The sequence below is a fragment of the Sceloporus undulatus genome, chromosome 8 (assembly GCF_019175285.1).
Source record: "Sceloporus undulatus isolate JIND9_A2432 ecotype Alabama chromosome 8, SceUnd_v1.1, whole genome shotgun sequence".
Classification (NCBI taxonomy): Eukaryota; Metazoa; Chordata; class Lepidosauria; order Squamata; family Phrynosomatidae; genus Sceloporus; species Sceloporus undulatus.
The window spans coordinates 20,219,914-20,238,906 of NC_056529.1; the positions used below are offsets into that span (position 1 = coordinate 20,219,914).

Below are 18,993 nucleotides of genomic sequence, written 5' to 3' on the forward strand. Positions count from 1 at the left end.
GGTGGCAGCTCTGACTAATTTAATATGTATTTTATGCATTTATATTTGTGTTTTATACAAATTTATAACCTATATTTGGATGTTTCCGGATGGAGGATAAATGGAATACATAGAGCTGTGATCCCTGTCGTTTTATCACTCAGAAACATTGCTCCTTTGACAATTCTTTTTATGCTATTAGATACTTGTATATTTATTGTTTTGTATTTTTGTATTTGTATTTGTATTTAGATGTCTCTGGTGCAAAGTTTGCTGGACCGTGACTGTAATAAACAATATCTATCTATCTATCTATCTATCTATCTATCTATCTATCTCTATAAAACAGGCAGCACAGCGTAGACTTTGGGAAGGTCACACTCTCTCAGCCTCAAAAGATGGCAAATGCAAACATCCTCTGAAGAAAACTGCCAAGAAAACCCTATGATAGGGTTACCTTAGGGTCACCATAAGTCAGAAACAACATGAAGGTGCACAACAACAACAAAAAGTAATACCAATACAACTAATAATAATAATAATAATAATAATAATAATAATACTGTGTAATACTACTACTAATGCTATAGAACATGTTCTCTTCTTCCCTGGCTGCAAATCTCTTTATGTATGTACCTCAAAAGATGCAGTAAATGTGGAATGAACACACCCCAAATTCCACCCCAATGATATCACAATAAAAACATCCCCTTTTAACTGTGTAATAATACTTCTATTTACAAAAATCAGCCCCAGCATAAAATAGAAAGGATGCGCACATACGCTTAGTGTTAAGAAGACTGGATCCATTATGCGGTTTCCAAAAAAGAAGATGTTTTATTTAACGTCTCCAAAACTTCCATAGCCAGGCCTTGATATCACTTGCCATACATGAGTTTAAAAACAACAATATTCCACAAAGGATATCAAGCCACACATATCAAATCTCAGCACAACACATCCGTCGCCACACAATCGCACTCCGCACATCAGAATGTACATAGCATCCTAAACAACAAAAACTTGGACAAACGTTATCTTCTCTATATATGTCTGTATATATAAAACATCTGAAATGCAATGAAACTCCACCGTTAGTTACATGGAGATGATATACTGAAATGTTCGGTTTGCAATTATATCCTATTTGGGGTTCTAAGCTTATTTCTTAATAACAATAACAACCAAAAAACAGATTCTTCAAGGTATTTCTAGCATCGAGAGAAAAAAAGAGATTCATTTAGGGAAAAGTGGAACTGGGGAGAGACAAGACCAAAGAGGGGGAATATTCTGCTTGCCCAGCCTATAAAGACAAGCCTTTCCATTTATTATCTCAAGTCTTTGGAAATGCAATAAATACACTCAAGATCATGGAAAAACAACATCTGCATTCGGATACAAACCTTGGAAATAGGTATAGGGCACATTTGGATCAACAGTTCGCTTCCATCTCCCACTCATTCATGCATCTACCCCAAGATTGTCCCTTATCAGGTTGGTAAGGGTCCCTTATTATAAGGTTGGTAAAGGTCCCCAGGAAAGGAGGAATCACACCAGCACTTTTCACAAGAGCCTTGAAAGAAATAAACTAATATAAACACCACTTCACAATGATATGCACAGGAGATCAATACTGACCGATAGACTTCGCTGGATGGATCAATTACAGTGCTTCCCCTTTGCAATGTGTCTTCAATTCTCAGGGGTCAAAAGGAGTCTGGGAGAAACCCATGCAAAAACCACGTTGTAAAATATACAGCCCTGTCAAAGAAAGTGAGTTCTCATGCTCACAATCCCTGGTGGCGCTATATAAACATTAATGAGAATGAGAATGATGATGATGTTAACAACAGCAACAACAGTGGTGTGACAGGGTTTTCTCCTGGGTGTAGCCACACTGCAGCATTAAAGCAGTTTGACACCACTTTAACAGCCACAACTCTATACTACAGTATCCTGTGATTTGTAGTTTGGTGAGGTATTCAGCCTGGAAAGCCAGCGTGGGGTTAGGGGTTTGTAAATCTACAGCACTACACACATAAAGCATAAATAATGATGATGATGATGATGGGCTACAACACTGGAGACTAGGATTCAGTTCCCAACCAGGACAGGAAGCCCATTGGATGCTCTTGGACCAGTCACACTCTCTCAGCCTCGGACAATGGCAATGGTGAGCTGCCTCCGAACAAACCTTGCCAAGAAAAACCCAGGATAGGTTCCCCTTAGGGTCGCCGTCAATCGAAAACAACTTGAAGGCAACGTGAAGTCGAAAGCTTTCATGGCCAGCATCCATAGTTTTTTGTGGGTTTTTCGGGTCATGTTCTAGAAGAGTTTATTCCTGATGTTTCGTTAGCATCTGTGGCTGGCATCCTCAGAGAATGCTGGCATGGAAGAGAGAGGGGTGGTGTGTGTGTGTGTGTGTGTATGTGTGTATATACTTGGCCCTCTTTATCCACGGATTTTTTATCCACGGATTCAATCAGCCACAGCTTGAAAATATTCAAAAAAAAGTATAAATGTCAAGTATCAAACCTTGATTTGGCCATTTTATATAAGGGACACCATTTTGCTATGCCATTGTATTTAATGGAACTTGAGCATCCACAGATTTTGTTATTCATGGGGGTTCCTGGAACCAAACCCGAGCAGATAACAAGGGTCCACTGTATATACACACATACACTGTGTGACCCCATTCCAGGTCCTCTGGGGTAACACAGCACTCACACACACACACACACACCACTCTCTTCCATGCCAGCATTCTCTGAAGATGCCAGCCATAGATGCTGGCAAAACATCAGGAATAAAGTCTCCTAGAACATGGCCACATAGCCTGAAAAACCCACAAAAAACATGAAGGCACACAAGAAATGCACGCTGTCAAAGAGTTCTGGTCCCCGGATCCTGTAGGAAAGAGTCATGGCAGTTAAAGTGGTGTCAAACTGCTTTAATTCTGTAGTGTGGATGTGGTGGTATGAACCAAAATAAGTTGACCCTACATGACAAACTCTTTCCACACTTCTTGAAAGTGTGCACCAAGAAAGTGTCAACCCACAGTGGGAGGTTTGCACCACCTTTTCACCAAGTGCAAAGTGGAGGGATAAACATCATGCAAGAAATGCAATCCTACCTATCTACAGATATTGGAGTCACCAGACGCCCCACGAAACGCAGACAGTTTTCTCCATCTGATCAACAGAAGCAGGAACCAAGTTTGTGATGTACTTACAGAGAAAAACCTGAGTCTCATGATTGAAAGCCAGGAAAATAACAGCAGCAACAATAGAAGCAGCTTTGCAATGTACTGTTTCCCTTAAAAAATGGTTCTTCTGATACTCTCTATTGGCCAAGATGGGAATTTCAGGGATACAAAAACAAAACCATCATGGGATTAAAGATTTTAAAGTTGCTGAAGGTTACAATATTTGTCGGTGTCGTTTTTGGCAGCGGTGGTTGTTTAACATCCAAAAGATGCTTCTAATCCCTGGGACAGAATTTCTTTTTAAATTCTCAGACATGCGTAAATATTATGTTCACTTTTCTCCTCCTCCTCTCTTTGTGATTTTTAGAAAGGAGTTATAGTGCTCAGTGAAATGACATTATAATAATTCTAAGAAGAAAAACTGAAAATAGAGAAAAGTGAGCATTTCCTCTGCAAACCACAGAAACAGCTCATAGCAAGTGACCAGGTTTAAAACACAAAAGCTTTAGAGGTGCTCCAAGCGTTGATCCAAAACACTGTTGCAAAAAGCCCCCCAGAGAATGGAATAAATGGATGCAAGGGCATCATTTGGGAAAGTGTAAAGCAAAATGGCTTAAAACCCTGGAACTCAGCAAAACTGATGGTCTGAATGGGGCACAGAGAAAGGAGAGGCCTTAGGATTTGCTTGTTAAAAAGGTCCACTTCTTACCAAATGTTCACTTTAACCAATGGAACCGTAAATACTGTAACTATAAATACATTTAGGCTGTGCAAGTGATACTGCAATTGAAAGGTATAACTTTAGTTTTGCTTTTAAAAAAGCATCCAGGGGTAACTGTGTTGCCCATATAGCAAATCCGATAACATCCAAAGTCCACCAAACAGTGATACGTTTATTGCGCCAAATCAAAATGTGCAATATACATGTTGCAAGCTTTCGAAGCACCACTGGCTTCTTCAACCGCCAAATGAAGCCTATGACTACCATCTTCCTCCTGTATGGTTTTTAACATCTTTGCAAGATGAAGAAGAAGCCAATGGAGCTTTGAACAACACGCATATTGTGCATTTTGGTTGGCACAATAAAGGGATCACTGTTTGGTGGATTTTTGGTGTTACTGGATTTAGTTTTGCTAGTTGTTTACATCACAACTCTTTTGCCATTACATTCAGTGATATTATGGGAATTATGATTTATGAGTTTTATTAGTGCAAAAAAATATTAGGATTCTGTTTGGTGTGGTATGGAAAGAAATCAATGGAGACGGGGTGACAATATGAGAATCAAGAATTTATACTTCTTTATAAACCCTTCTGGAAGACCCCTGAGACTGAAGGCGCATTGCATTGACTGAAAAACACACCACGCAATCCTACCATAACTTCCTTCAAGGCAACCTAGAACCAATTGGGACCAACACAGCGTTCAGGATTCCTGCAATTCAGGACACCTTTGTCTCCTGTTATGATAGTTTTAAGGGCATGTTTGCATGGCTTTCCTCCTGCCAGGCTGGCTTGCCACCACAAACCAGAGTTGGAGCAATTGGAAATGTGTGTGCCAAGTTTGCAATGGTAGAAGCAGAGCTTTGAAATAATACTTTTTCTTTACTATAACTCCCAGAATCTGGAGTTATGAGAGTTGCGGTCCAGAAAATTAGCTAGGAGGTGAAGGCTTCGCAACCCTTAATGTCATTCTGCCTGTCAAAATTACCTGAAAACATCAAGTAGTGTTGAAAACGCACCAAACACACCTAAAGTGGTCACGCAAACAGAGCTTAAGATTGTCACAAAATAGACTGTGACAGATGGCACACAGTAATCTTCTCAAACCGACAAGCCGGGGAGTGCTCTGAGATTTACCACTGAGGAGATTCAATGCTACAACAATCTTTTATTTATATATATATAGAAAGAGAGAGAAGGAAAAAAAAAGAAATGGCAGCAGTGTAATTTCTTGAAAATTTCACTTTGGCCACTGAGAAGTTCTGCCGCAAAGCAGAGAAAAAAATACATCTTTATGGATTGGCACCACCTTGGCGAAGGCAGGTTGTCACTGTTGTTGGGTATGCCAAGATCCTTCCTCTCCAGAGTATTCTTTCTGAAAGACCACTTAAAATAAGGTTGGCACCCCCTTCTCAAAACTCTTTCAAGGCGATGGCTTACTCAGGCTCAACTACAAACAAGAAGGCAATGAGAACCATTATGGCATTATACTCTTCAGTGTTTGCAAACTCTAGGGACTTATTCTGTATGCAGGAACCTTGCATGTTTGCCAGCCATGGCATCTTCCAAACTCAAAAGATACCACTTTCCTTGACTACCTCTGAAATATATACATAAGAGGAAGGAAGGAAGGAAGGAAGGAAGGAAGGAAGGAAGGAAGGAAGGGGAGGATGGATGGTTGGATGGATGGATGGATAAATGGATGGATAAATGGATGGATGGACGGACGGACGGGAGGACGGATAGTTGGCTGGATAGACAGACAGACAGATCCCACTGGCATGTGTATGCCGGTATGCCAGTCACCACCAACATGATCAGCCTTCTGGTCTACAGAAACACTGGCTTTCTCCAGAATCAATAGCTTTCCAAATCAATCAAAAGCAACCATCTCCCCCCTTCTCTCCCCTCTTGCATCTCTTTTGTACACAGTTCTACTTGTTTTTTACACTTTGCAGACATCTCCTGCTTTAAAAAGAATTCACACACACATAGACAATATTCAGCAGCAATGCTCAGAGAATCAAGGGAGAAAGGTGAGGCCCATCCAAATCTCAGCTCTTCTCCTCCTCCTCCGTGACTATATATACTTGTCTCTCCCCACCGTATCTGACTCTGCTCCATACATGGACCTTCTGGCCAACTCCACCAAGTTCAGTCAGCTCATGCAACAAGGCCTCGGGGAAGGAGGCGGCGGCGGCGAAAAGTGGACATCTTAGAATCGCCGTGCTCCTACGTCTATGGGCTGAGTGGCGCAGCGCTACATGGTTTTGATGACGGTCATGCAGGTTTTTAGAGCAATGTCCATTTGGCTTTGTTGTTCTTTGTTTGAAAGCCTGTTGCAAGCTTCGGGTCGTATCTTGGAGATGGCCACGTTTCACCCCTACCGGCGTCTTTGCTCTCTATTCCCAGCTGCGGCAACAGAAGGCAAGTCAGGGCGCTATTCGGCAGCCATTTGTTCAATGTGATCACTGAGGAGCTTGTACTGCTCTGCAAAGTAAGAGAAACAAGAGTATAGCAGGTACCTTGCCTCTCCTTTAGCATTGCCATATTAGATATCTATCAGATATTATGAAAAGATCAGACAGTACAATTGTCACTATACATGTAATGATAATTACATCATATCCTGACATATATTCTACTTCCTTTCATTTATTTTTCTTCATGACTATAGTCTCATATATACCTTGTAACTTCAACTTTCTATATAGACCATTTGTGTTCTCTAGGTGTTTAAATCCTAACAAAAATTCCACCTATTTATATAATGACCGAAATAAAGCAACATCCAACTCCAACCAATATGATTATTATCTTTTATCCATATTCTAGCCATTCAAGTTATAACTATCTCCATATAATTTCCTTTCTCTTTCTTTAAATAATAATAGTAGTAGTAGTAGTAGTAGTAATAAACCAGTTTTTCAAATTTCCTTTCCAAATTGTCATCCTCTGGCATACTTAAGAGATAAAACTTCCTCTGATGCATGCACTGCCCCTCAAGATGCTTTTAGACTGCAGCTCCCATAATTCATCACAATTGCCTATGCCTGAGTAAGGATGGGAGTTGCAGGCCAACAATAGTGCAGAAGGGGCAACTTTAAGGCAAAACAATGATGATAGAGGACCTCTATCTTCTCCTCCCAACCATCATCTTCATTCCTGGGAGCCAATTCTTTGCCAGTGTTTGGAAAAGTGACTTTTAAAAGACTGCAACACTCATAATCCACCAGGGCAGCAAAGTCACTAGCCATTCCGGTTGGGTGAATTACCAGGAGTCCCGAAAAAGTCATTCGCCCAAACTCTCTGCACCCGTGTGACTGAGTTTACCTTCGTCCAGGTTGCCGATCACCGCCTGCTTCTTCAAGAAGTCATTGCACAGCTTTTTGTTCAACCCAAAAGCCAGCATGTTGTGAGTGAAAGTCCTGGAGCAAAGGAGAAGAAAGAGGGGGAACATGAGGACGCCGGAAGAAGGGGGTAATGGCTTAGGTGCTAAACTTTGTGTAGGTCATTTCCAGTTCAGTCCTCAGCATCCCCGGCAGGTTGGTTTCTTCTTCACTTACCCCAACTGACCAAAGGTGATATTTTCATTAAACCGCAGACTATCGTCCCGCTCTTCTTGAGTCATGTGGCACCACTTCTCCCTGCAAACATATGAATAGATCCTATGAGCAGGAAATACACATCCAACCGATGCACAAAACCGCGTTCAGACACTATCTACCAAAGCTGTGGTTGCCATTGGAAGCAGGTATTGTACCTTTCCATAGATTCATTTGCAACAGATGCTCAACAACCTCCAACATCTTAAAAAAGCAGCCTGCTTTGGCGACTTTGTTGTTTCCAACAGAGAAGAAGAAAAAGCAGGTTAAAACACCTGTTTCTTTTTCTCTTTTGAAAGCGCCAAACTTTGCAAATGGACAGCATCCTAAAATGTTTGGGGTTGTTCTATCTGAGTTACCACAATCCCAATAATTCTGAAACCTACCTAGGAACCTGAACTGTATTCGGTTATCGTTTTCAAAGAGGGAGGGAGGCCTACAGTTAAGAGGGGATGCAGGACGGAGGTATAGTAGGGAAGGACACATGTAAAATGTAAGTTCTCACTAAAACCCTGTTCAAAATTTTGTTGTTGTTATCTGCCTTCAAGTTGTTTCCAACTTATTACGACTCTATCACATGTGGTTTTTTGGGCTGAGAGTGTGTGGCTCACCCAAGATCACCATGGCTGAGCGGAAGTCGAACCTGGATCTCCAGAGTCACAGTTCAGTGCTCAAACCACTACACCGCTCTGGCTTGACTTCTCTTTAGTAACTCAAAATCAGTTCAGAGACAGGGGAACCAAGGTTTTAAGAGAGTGCCAAAACTAAAGATAAGTCTATGGCAGAGATTGCATTTGAACAGTAGTCACAGAAATTCAGCTCCTGGTTTTGCAGACACTAAAAAATAATTCAAGAGGTAGAAATACGAAGAAGATGCTTAGCACTAAGGTGCAGCATCGCAGGCCAATAATGTTCAGAGCATAAACATATGTACTTAACACTGGGGAGTTCTGGTAGTTATGGTCCCCCAAAAGTAACTTTTCCAACCGTGAATCCTAACAGTTTTCTTAGAACAATCCATATAAGTAAAACTCAGTTAAAAGCTTTAGCCATTTCCAAGTCTAGTAACAGAGAGTTTCCAAAAGTCAAATGAGTACCAGAAGAGGAGAAACCTATGTTTTGTGTATGTATTTTATATATTTGCAATGGTCTGTTTTGGTTTGCGCATCTGCAGTTGGGACCCTTCCCTTCTTAATTTGCTTTGATTCCAAGAACACTTTGTATAAATGGGTTTATTTGGGTGCTCCATCCTATCTTGGTTCTTTAGGTGCACAACTCTTACTTTAGATTTCACATTCTAGATATTTACTTGTTATAGATAATGAGAGGCATGCATGCTTCCAGATTCGCACCCAAAGGCCTGTTTAAAGCTGCTGTGCAAAGATCTGTCCAGAGGCACCAAAAACAGAGATCTAGAACTGAACTGAACTTTCAGCAAATGCAGTAAAGAGCCTCCTGAGCTGCAGCATGCAAGATGGTTTGTTTTCCTCCAAAGAAAGCAGAACCCACATGCAACTAAAAAAAAATGAATCCTACAAGTAGAAATCCTGCTCTTCAAGGAAAACTGAGATTAGACCCCTCTTGATGAATTAATTTTCTACTTCTTTAATAGGGAAGCATTCAGGAATTAGCATCACCTACCACTCATACTAACACAACCCAAATGGGACTCTTGTTACTTAATTCAGCCGTAGATCAAGCTTAAATTTAAAAATAAGAGAAGCCAGCTGAAGTTTTACGTATGTCAAGAGGAAGCAAAGAAAAAAGAAAAGCAAAGAAAAAAGGGACAGTGTAAAGTATGAGGGGAAAGGAAGTAAAATGGAGGCAGAGAAGCAAGAGGGAATTTTAAAAATAAAATTGCAATGTTTACTAGAAATGGAGCTGGACAGAATGGGAACAGACAAGGAAGGAGAATGTCTCAGCAAGAAATTCAAGTATAATCCTGAATTAACCCCCAAAGGAAACAGGATCAATGTAACCAAATACGAAAGGGAGGAAGAAAAATTTTGCTTCAATCTGAGAGAGTCTTTTAATTCAGTCGTTCTCAACCTGGTGCCTTCTGGATGTTTTTTTGGACTGCAGCACCCAGGACCCCCAACCATTAGTTTGTTGGCAGGTGGTTTTGGGGAAGTGAAACCCAGCATCTGGAGGCCTAAAGGTTGAGAACCACTGCTCTAGTTGGTGGACCCCTTTCATAGAGGTCTAGGAGTATTTTGCAGATTTTAGGGTCTCTTACACTGCACCAGTGATTCCCAAACCTTTGGCCGTCAAGTGTTTGGGGCTTCAAGTCCCAGAATCCCCAGTCACCACAGCTAAAAGCCAAAAATCCTGGGAGCTGCAGTTCAAAACACCTGGAGGACCAAACTTTGGGAACCACTGCACAACACAGTGACAACCTTTTGGTATCACTTTAACTGCCACAGCTCCATGGCTGCATCTTCACTGCAGAATTAATGTGGTTTGACATTGTTTTAACTGCCATGACTCAATGCTATTGGATCCTGGAATTTGCAACGTTGTGAGTTAGTTACAGAGAGCTCTGGTGCCACCACAAACTACAGATCCCAGGATTCCATACCATGGAGCCATGGCAGTTAAAACGGTGTCAAACTGCATTGATTCGGCAGTGTAGATACACTCTATTTTACAGATTCCTGGGATTTGCCGCTTCCATGAAGCATTCAGAATGCTCAGCCAGAGAGATCTAGCGCATCACCAAATTACAATACCCAGAATTCCATAAGATATAGCCGTGGCTGTTAAAGTGGTATTGATGTGCTGTAATTCTGCAATGTGGAAGAGACCCTACACAATGCAGAAGAACTACCTAGGATGCTCAGCCTCCCTTGAAACCCAGTTTGGAGCACATGTAGGATAAATCTCAGCTTAATATTGCTCAGGAACCCTTTGCAAAAAGTCCACATAAAACCAAAGTCTGGCAACACTGTGCTTTGCGACCAGGAGATGCATGTGCAATGCATCTATGGGTTTAGCATGTTTATACTCCAATAATTCCTCCTCCAGAGTTGCTCCTCTGGATGGAAAGAGAGCTCCAAACCATCATATTCTATTCAAAAAGCCACTGCGTGATGTGGAAAGAAAGGAGGAAAGATATACACAATGGTCACAAAGTGCATGGGGGGAAACACATGATACAGAAAACAGGTATTTCAGCTCAGATGGTCACAGAGGAATGGAAGGGGAAGGAAAGAGAATGACAGAAAAGGCCAAACAGCAATAGCATCATTCTACAAAAGCACAAAAAGGAAATGGATATAAAGAGAAGAGAAAGTTCAAACAAAATGCCTCTATCAAGAAATCCTCAGTGACTGGAAGGAGCTTGGGTCCAAAAACTTGCCACAGTTGCTGACCAATTCATTAAAACATATCAGAGGCTGCAACTTACATCCAGAACCAATACAAAATTACTGAAGTACCGACAGCAAGCAAGCAAGCAAACTGTTGATATCTGGGTAGGAGCCACTGCCAGCTTTGCAAACTCCATCCGGAGATGGGCCAACGTTTGCATAACATAGGGATAGGAATTGTGCAGCCTTCCAGATGTTGTTGGACTGCAATTCCCAGCAGCCCTAGCCAGCAGAGCCAATGGGGAAGGAGGCAGAGTGCTGCAATTCATTTCCCCCCTCCTGTTTGGTTTGTAACATCTTGCCTTATGAAGAAGCAATGGAGCTCTGAAAGTTTGCAACAAGTATAGTGCGCTTTTCGGAACAGCCAAACAAAGCTCAATCTGTCTTCTATATGATATCTCTTCAAGTATTTGGAGATGGTTATCATGTTCCTTCTCAGTCTTCTCCAAGGCAGCTTCCTAAGTCTTTCTCATGGAGCATGGATTCCAGACCTTTTATCAATTTCTGGATCTGAGCCATGCATCTGAGGAAGAGCATTGCAAAACTGATGGAAGCGCAAGCTAAAATAATTCTATTAACCTTACAGGTGCCACAAGAGAGTAAATCATTTTGGTGGAACGGATTGGCATGGCCAACCCTTTTGAAAGAAATGCACAGTATGTTTTCTCTGTAGCTAAAAAAATTACAAATGTTGGTGGGGCGATGGGGGAAAAACAACACTATTATTATCTGTCTCTAAGTTGGCTTTGTTTGAGTCTAGTTGGAAACAGATTTGAGTTTCTGGGTTTTAAATTGCTCCTGGCTTCTAGTGAATTTGACAAGTTTGTTGTTTTAGTTGTGTGCCTTCAAGTCGTTTCCGACTATCATGGATTCATTTGGCAAGATTTGTTCAGAGGAGGTTTGCCATTGCCATCCTCTGAAGCTGAAAGACTGTTGCCTCATTCCTCGGATCATGAATCAGTTTGAATTGGTTCAAACAATCCTGGTTTCCACTTAATCCGAATCACTGAGTCGATTTGGAGAGGGGGGCCATGCACTAGACCCATTTAATCGGCGTCTTTTTGACGCTGATTTTTTTCCTCTCCTTTTTTTGACAAATTGATTCTGCGTAAGTGTGAACCACTTGCTGATCAGAATCGATTCAAATTTCCCCTTCGGCCGGCTGGAACTGAATCATTTTGAATCAATTCATTTGTGAATGGGAACCACAAGTGGATTATTTTGGAGCGAAAAAAATGCGATCGGGGCAAATGTAGTGGGAACCACGCTCTGCTGTCGAATCGATCCATCGATTCAGATCGCACACCAATTTACCTGTAAGTGGGAATAGGGCCTGTGACTAGCCCCAGGTCACCCAGTGGGTTTCATGGCCAAGCCAGGAATCGAACCCTGGTCTCCAGTGTCATAGCCCAACGCTCCAACCACTACATCATGCTGGCATGAATTCAATTTACAGTTAAATTTACAAGTACTCCACTAAACACCATACAACTACTTTGGCAAATTTTTGCAACCCAAAGCAAGCCGGCAGCACTAGCGTTTGGAAAGACGTTCCCCCAAGTAAATGCGGACAGACACACACCTCGTTTCCTCTTCCTCTCCAGCATTCCCTCTGGAGCGGCAGCAGAAAGGGCCAACAGAAGGTTACATGTTAAGATCATGCAAGAAAGGATGGATGGATTTAGAGAAAGGAAGGGTGGAAGAATCCAACTCAACATATTTTTTTTCCAAAAGAAAAGGTTAAAGACATTAAGAGAAAGAGAAAGAGAGAAAGAGAAATTAGTGCGGTCGTTGTTTTTTACACTCGCTCCTTCCCACAAAGCAATACGAGAACCAGACGAAAGAATAGGATCTCAACCAGCTCTCTGGTCAACAGAAATGGGACGCAACCACCAACTGTGTATCCCAGCATGCTGAAAGACAATATACTATTCCTATTTAGGGGACTTGCTACCTGCCACCAACTTGGACCTTGCTTTCTTCTAAGGGCCCTGTGATAGACAGAGCGCCAAGGCAGATAGAGACAGGTTTGTCTTTATATTGTTCTGGTATTCCCAAAATGGAGAGCCACCTTGCACTTTCTCTTATCCTGCAAAGTAAGCTTCGTACCAGATAGAAATGGGAATGAGTTATCATAAAATCCCAACAAGCTATTTTGGTATTTCCAAAATGGAAAGCCACTTTGCATTTCCTCTTTTCCTACAAATGAGTCGGTGAGCGTCGTAACCCACAGAAACAGGTATGAGTTATCAAAATCAAAACAAAATACGTTTTGATATTGTCAAAATGGAGGATCAACTGCACTTCCCCTCTTCTCATGAAAGGGCCTGTAAGCTGCGCACCAGATAGAAACAGGTTGGTTATCAAAAGATATCATGTTTTGGTATTCTCAAAATGGAGAACCTTTTCATTTCCTACAGAGGAGTCTGTGAGCCCTGTACTGGATAGAGTTATGAGTTTTCACTTTTGTTTGGTTTGGTAGTCTCAAAATGGAGAACCAACCTGCACCTCTTCTCCTCCTATAAAAGGATTTGTGAGTTTTGTACCAGACAGAAACAAGTTTGACTATCTCCACCACCCCAAAAATATTTGGGTGTTCTCAAAATGAAGAACCAACCTTTTCTTTTCCTACGAAGAGGTCTGTGAGCTCTGTACCAGCCAGAGACAGGTTTGAGTTTTCAAAAGTGGGTTGTTGTGGTTTTGTGTTCTCAAAGAGGAGAACCAAATCCTATTGATTTTGTTATATTAGTTTTCTGGTTTCCAAATGGTCCTGGGGCCATTAAAGTGGAACCTCTTTGGAGAGGCTGCAGGTCCTTTCCTTCCAAAAGCATCTCAAGAAAGCATGCAAAATAACATGACTCTAAGACCATTATCCCCTCTGCTTTTAACCTATTTTTTAAAAATCATTTTTGCCTGACAGAGAAGCCTGTAGATTTTAAACCTTGCGCAGAGTTTTTCGGGGGCCTCTTTGGTTCGCATAGTAAAGTTATTGTTATAAAATGGAGTTTGGAACTTGCAGCTTCAGAGTAGCCAATCCACCTGCCCACACTTTGGGACTTTCTTGTCTCTTCTCTGCCTTCTTTATATTACAAATAGTCTAACTTTTGTACCTTGATGCTTGATAAAGAATTCTGCAAGAATGCAAAATTTTTTGCTATCTTGTTGCTGCTTTCTAAGGTTTTCATGGTCCGGAGGAAAAGCTATCACCTTACTCTGCTTTTTGTCTTTGGTGCTCCTGCCTGTCTTTCCTCTTTAGAAGTTGTGAACAAACCAAATTGCTTTGCTCCTGCTTTTGAAACAGACCAACATTATAGCATTCGAAATGATCCAAGCTTCCTCCATGTAGAGTTCTTCCTGACCCTAACTTCAGATCAATGGAAGGCACATTTTGACAACAGGCGAGGAAGGGGGGAAACCCAGGAATGTTATCTATCAAGCAAGAACTATTCTTCCCCCAATGCAGTGTAACTCTCACCCACCCTTGTATTTCCCCTGTTTTAAAGAAAGCTAAACACTCCAACCTGGTGGTGGGAGACCGTTTCCGCCTCTCGCAATGGACGGCATCAAAGAACGCTGCGTTCCAAAACCTCAAGGTGTGCCTGCAAAGTGGGGGAAAATGGGTAATTATCCATCTTATGAAAACCCCGTGACTTGAAGGCACACAACACACATAGACAAACATAAGCCTGATCTGGCCATGGTGACACCATGCCTTCCAACTGTCCAGAATTGGCAGGGACAGTCCCAATTAATCCCCTGCTATTCCACTTTTTCACCTGCTTTTAAAATGAAGAAAGGACTTTGGGATTACTGTTGAGCATGAACTGAACATGATCTAGCAGTGTGACGCTGTAGCAAAGAAGGCGGATGCTATGCTGGCTTGCATTAACAGTAGCAATAGTAATAGCAGTTTCATTTATATACTGCTTCATACTACACTCTTGCTTTTTGCCACTCTACTCAGAGCAGGGGATGGCTCTTATTTTGAGTTAAGGTACAGCATTTGCATTGACCCATGAATAAGTTGACCCAGGTTTTTTGGGTCATGGATAAGTCTAGAAATTTAAGTCAAAAAATTGACCCAAAAAACCTGGGTCGACTTATCCATGGGTCAATGCAAATGCTGTACCTTAACTCAAAATAAGAGCCATCCCCTGCTCTGAGTTGAGCGGCAAAAAGCAAGAGTTTAGTCCATCCCTGGAGAACCTCTTCTATTCTCTCCACTGTGGTGCTGCTTCTGGTCTTTGGACAGGAAAATAGCAGCATTCTTTGGCATCATTTTCCTCTTTTCTTCATCATCACCCAGCATTTCCTCAGCCACCAGAACATACCAGATGGGCTGCTGTTTCAGATGCATGTACAAGTAAATCTTCTCCCCTGTTTTCTCTTCCTCTTCCTCAGGACTGTAGAGGGAAACTGCAAAGGGAGGAGAGATATAGCCAGGGAAATCTTTTGCTTGCGGGCAGTTTGGAAACATACAAACAAAGACAGACACTTGCCTTCTAACACCGCTTACCTGATTTCTGGATCTTCTCCCTTGGTTTTTCTTCGTCATCTCTAAAGAAGGGGGGAAAAAGTGCTATTTAATCTAAAAGAAGTAGCACCCAAATAAAGATGGCTAGCGTGTCCCTTCTCGGTCTTTTCTTTTCTAAGTCAAAAATACCTACTCACTAAGTTATTTATGGTCCAAAACACAGAAATAATCCAGTTTGAGACCACTTTGACTGCCCTGGCTCAGCACTAGGGAATCCTGGGAATTATAGTCTATTGTGGCTCCAGAGCTCTTTGACAGAGAAGGCTCAATGTCTCACAAAACAACAATTCCCAGGATTCCCTAGCACTGAGCAAAGGCAGTTAAAGCAAACTGGATTATTTCTGCAGTATGTTCTGAACCTGTATTTTCTTTTAACTCAATTTGGGAGCCACCTTGGATCCCAGGCTTGGAGGAAGGCAGGATATAAATGAAACGTATGAACAGACAGATAGGGAAATGCTTCCTCATAGGACCTTATCTTCAGGCTCCCATTTAGACTTAGTTGCAACTCAAAAGAGCTGGACTCACTCATTTTTCTTGGTCACGGGTCCTTTCAGCTTGCTTTCAAAGCTCCCGAAAAAGCCCTTCACGTTCTCGGTCTTGGAGGATGTGTTTTTCAGGAGCCGTTCCGCAATGTCCTTCTTCTCTGCCAACCAACTGTTTGCTGACTTCAGATAAGAATCGATGCTGCCGGTGGCCTTCTCCTTGGATTCGGGAGGCAAAGCTTGGGGCTTACCTGTTGGAAGACAATTTCAGCTGTTAATCGGAAACCCCTCCCTGTTTTTCTCGTCTAGCCAAGCCAAAAAGCAAGACGAGTCAGGTATCTGGATCTATTGCAAAGAAAGGCTGCCAGGCACCAAAGGTTGCAAAAACAAGCAGCGCCAGATTCAAAGCACAGCTATCTTTATACTTTTACTGACAACAATAACAGTGAGGGTGTTTCCATAGTGGACTTAAGGCATCTTACAACAAGCTTACTAATCAATCAATCATCTATAACTGCAGTCAACAGAGCATAAAATCCTCATATTAAAAGGCACTTCTGATTTCTTACAAAAACGTACAACACACAGTGAAATGTCTGAATAGTAGAAATAAACAGATCAGTTACACATCACGTATAGTTAAGTGTTCTTTTGTTGTAAGCAATCTAGTAAGGATACTAGATTTAAAAACTGCCTGCCTACTCTGCAAACAACTTGTTGGAACCTTTGAGCAAAATCAGTAAAAGGGACTCAAGGGAGAGGCCTGAGAAAAGCTGAGTGACTGTGAATATTAAGTCTTCCTCTGTTCACAAAAGTAGAAATGCAATGAATTTTAAATTTCCTCTCCTTGCTTACCGATGTAGTAGTAAGTAAAGCACATGGTCATCAGGTTCTTAGCAGGGCTGAAGTCGTCCATTTGATAACACCTGGAAAGTTAGGGAGAATAAAGAAATGGGGAAAATATACATTATGCACAAGGGCGAACATCTCAGCAAGAGCGAATCTCAGGACAACTTTGGGAAGGTTGAAGCAAAAAGCATGGCTGCTTTCATAAGGGAGCTGTCCAGAGTATTGTTAAGGTCTTTTCTAATTCCTATTTCTCCTATCACATTTGGAGCGAATGTTTCTCCTAAATTTAGAGGATATAAGGGACTCACAACAGCCCTGTGAGATAGGATAAAATTTGGTGCAGGCTGAGGAGATGGGAATCATAAGCCAAGATTCATACTGCAGCTTTATACTGCACACTTTAAGGGTAAGTCCCATAGAGCAAATTGGGATTGAGTTCGAAGCAGAAACACATAAGATCCTGGGAATAGAGTGGGAATCATGCAGGCCATCTACTTGTTTTTGACTGCACCTCCCAGCAGCCCTAGCTAGGATTAGCTTATGGTGAGGTATGCTGGGAATGATAGTCTATCAATAGCAACCAGGCCGCACAATTCCTACCCCTGACCTAACGATTATATAGACTTTCTAGCTACTGTTATGACTGTCTCGAACTCACTCAAAGAGCACTACAGCGAAGGACTGCACCAGACGATAGAAAGTCTGCTCCGAGACACATTTGGAATTGCAGCGCTGGAAAAGAAAAGAGCAAACAGGGTTAGGTGGCCAACACTGGTTTTCTGCTTGAGCAGCAAAATGGATGGCAGGATTGCTATGTTTTGAAGGCTGCTCTGAAACAGATTTCCATCAGACCCTGAACACATCCTAAGCACGAAGTGGGTTGGTGCCCTTTTATGAAACTATGCAGGGATGAATTCAGAGACCAGGCTGTGCTAGTATGGAATATCAGTATGCAAAGGGATCTTGCAACACCTTTGAGATGAACCGAGGGAAAGAAGTTAGTAGTGTAAGTTTCCAGTGCATGTGAGGAAGTAGGGCAAGTCTATGAAAGTTCATACTACAACTTATTTTGCACAGTTAGTCTCAAGGATGCTACAAGATCCCTTTGCATGCTGATATGCAGAAATAAATAGAAGCAGAGCTTGGGGAAAAATCTCTTTTCTAGCCTCTAACTCCCAGAAACCCTCAGCAGGCATGGCTAGTCAAGAGGACTAGTAACTTGCTCCCTCCTTCCCCAAAATAAATCAAACAAAGATTGTGAACTGGCTGTGAAATTCTAGGCTGTCATACTGCCCCTCTCCTCAAAAGAAAGTTTTCCAAGCTCTGATCAAATGTCAGACTTTCCAAAGCTTATCTGATGAGAAAACAGCACTCTGGGGGTCTTAAGAGAACATAAATTAAACATGAGTCAACAATGTGATGCAGCAGTCACAAAAAGTCAATGCAATTCTAGGCATCATGAGACTTCTAGCCTCCAGATTGAGAGAAATCACAGTACGCTCCATTTTGCATTGATTGGACATCATCTGGAATATTGCATCCAGTTTTGGGCACCCCAGTTCAAGAAGGATATTGGGAAGCTGGAACATGTCCAAAGGAGAATGGCAAAGTCAGTCCAACGGTTGGAAAACCAAGCTTTCAGAGGAATTGCTTAATGCACTGGGTATGTTCAGCTCGGAGAAGAGAAAATTGAGAGGTTATACAATGGCCGTACTTAATTAGTTAAAGGAACGCCATGCAGAAGATGGAGCAAGCTTGTTTTCTGCTCCTCCAGAGATTAGAACACGAACCAATGGTTTTAAGTTGCAAAAAAAAGAGATTCCTCCTAAATAGCAGGAAAAACATCCTGAATTTAAGAGCTGAGGGTAGTGGACCCTCCTTTGGAGATTTTTAAACAGAGGTTGGAGGGATGTCTTTTGGGAATGCTTTACCTGTGTGTTTCTGCACGGCAAAAGGACGAACTAGATGGCCCTTCTGGTACTTTCCGTAGTATTCCATAGAATACTATGATTCTGTCAGATGATGATGGTTTACACTATCCTCAAGGGGAAGATGGAGTTAAATCAATTATCTCTCTCTCAATTTTCTCTGTTCTTGCTATCCATCTGTAGTAAACCAGGTGGTTTTCACAGCAGACCCAAGAGTCCACAAAGTTGGCAAAGTTGTATTTCTTCCAAGGTTGCACCACATGCAAAAGCACAATTCTGGACTGGTCACCAAGGCCTGATTCCCACTACCTTTT

General features: G+C 41.8%; 1 protein-coding gene across 4 annotated transcripts in view; it reads right to left on the reverse strand.

Moving 5' to 3' along the window:
• Window positions 1–2,833: 2,833 nt before the first annotated feature.
• KIAA0513 (KIAA0513 ortholog) overlaps window positions 2,834–18,993 on the reverse strand; it is a 52,849-nt gene continuing 36,689 nt past the window's right edge. For 3 of the 4 annotated variants that reach the window (XM_042438506.1, XM_042438504.1, XM_042438505.1), the window contains exons 4-13: window positions 17,410–17,483; window positions 16,758–16,828; window positions 15,946–16,153; window positions 15,400–15,440; window positions 15,215–15,299; window positions 14,405–14,482; window positions 12,466–12,495; window positions 7,477–7,557; window positions 7,244–7,338; window positions 2,834–6,400 (exon numbers count right to left, since the gene is read on the reverse strand). In XM_042438506.1, the coding sequence (XP_042294440.1) occupies window positions 6,351–6,400; window positions 7,244–7,338; window positions 7,477–7,557; window positions 12,466–12,495; window positions 14,405–14,482; window positions 15,215–15,299; window positions 15,400–15,440; window positions 15,946–16,153; window positions 16,758–16,828; window positions 17,410–17,483 (813 nt within the window). In that variant the 3' untranslated portion in view covers window positions 2,834–6,350. The remainder of the gene's footprint in view (window positions 6,401–7,243; window positions 7,339–7,476; window positions 7,558–12,465; window positions 12,496–14,404; window positions 14,483–15,214; window positions 15,300–15,399; window positions 15,441–15,945; window positions 16,154–16,757; window positions 16,829–17,409; window positions 17,484–18,993) is intronic. The other variant, XM_042438507.1, reaches the window with a different exon arrangement.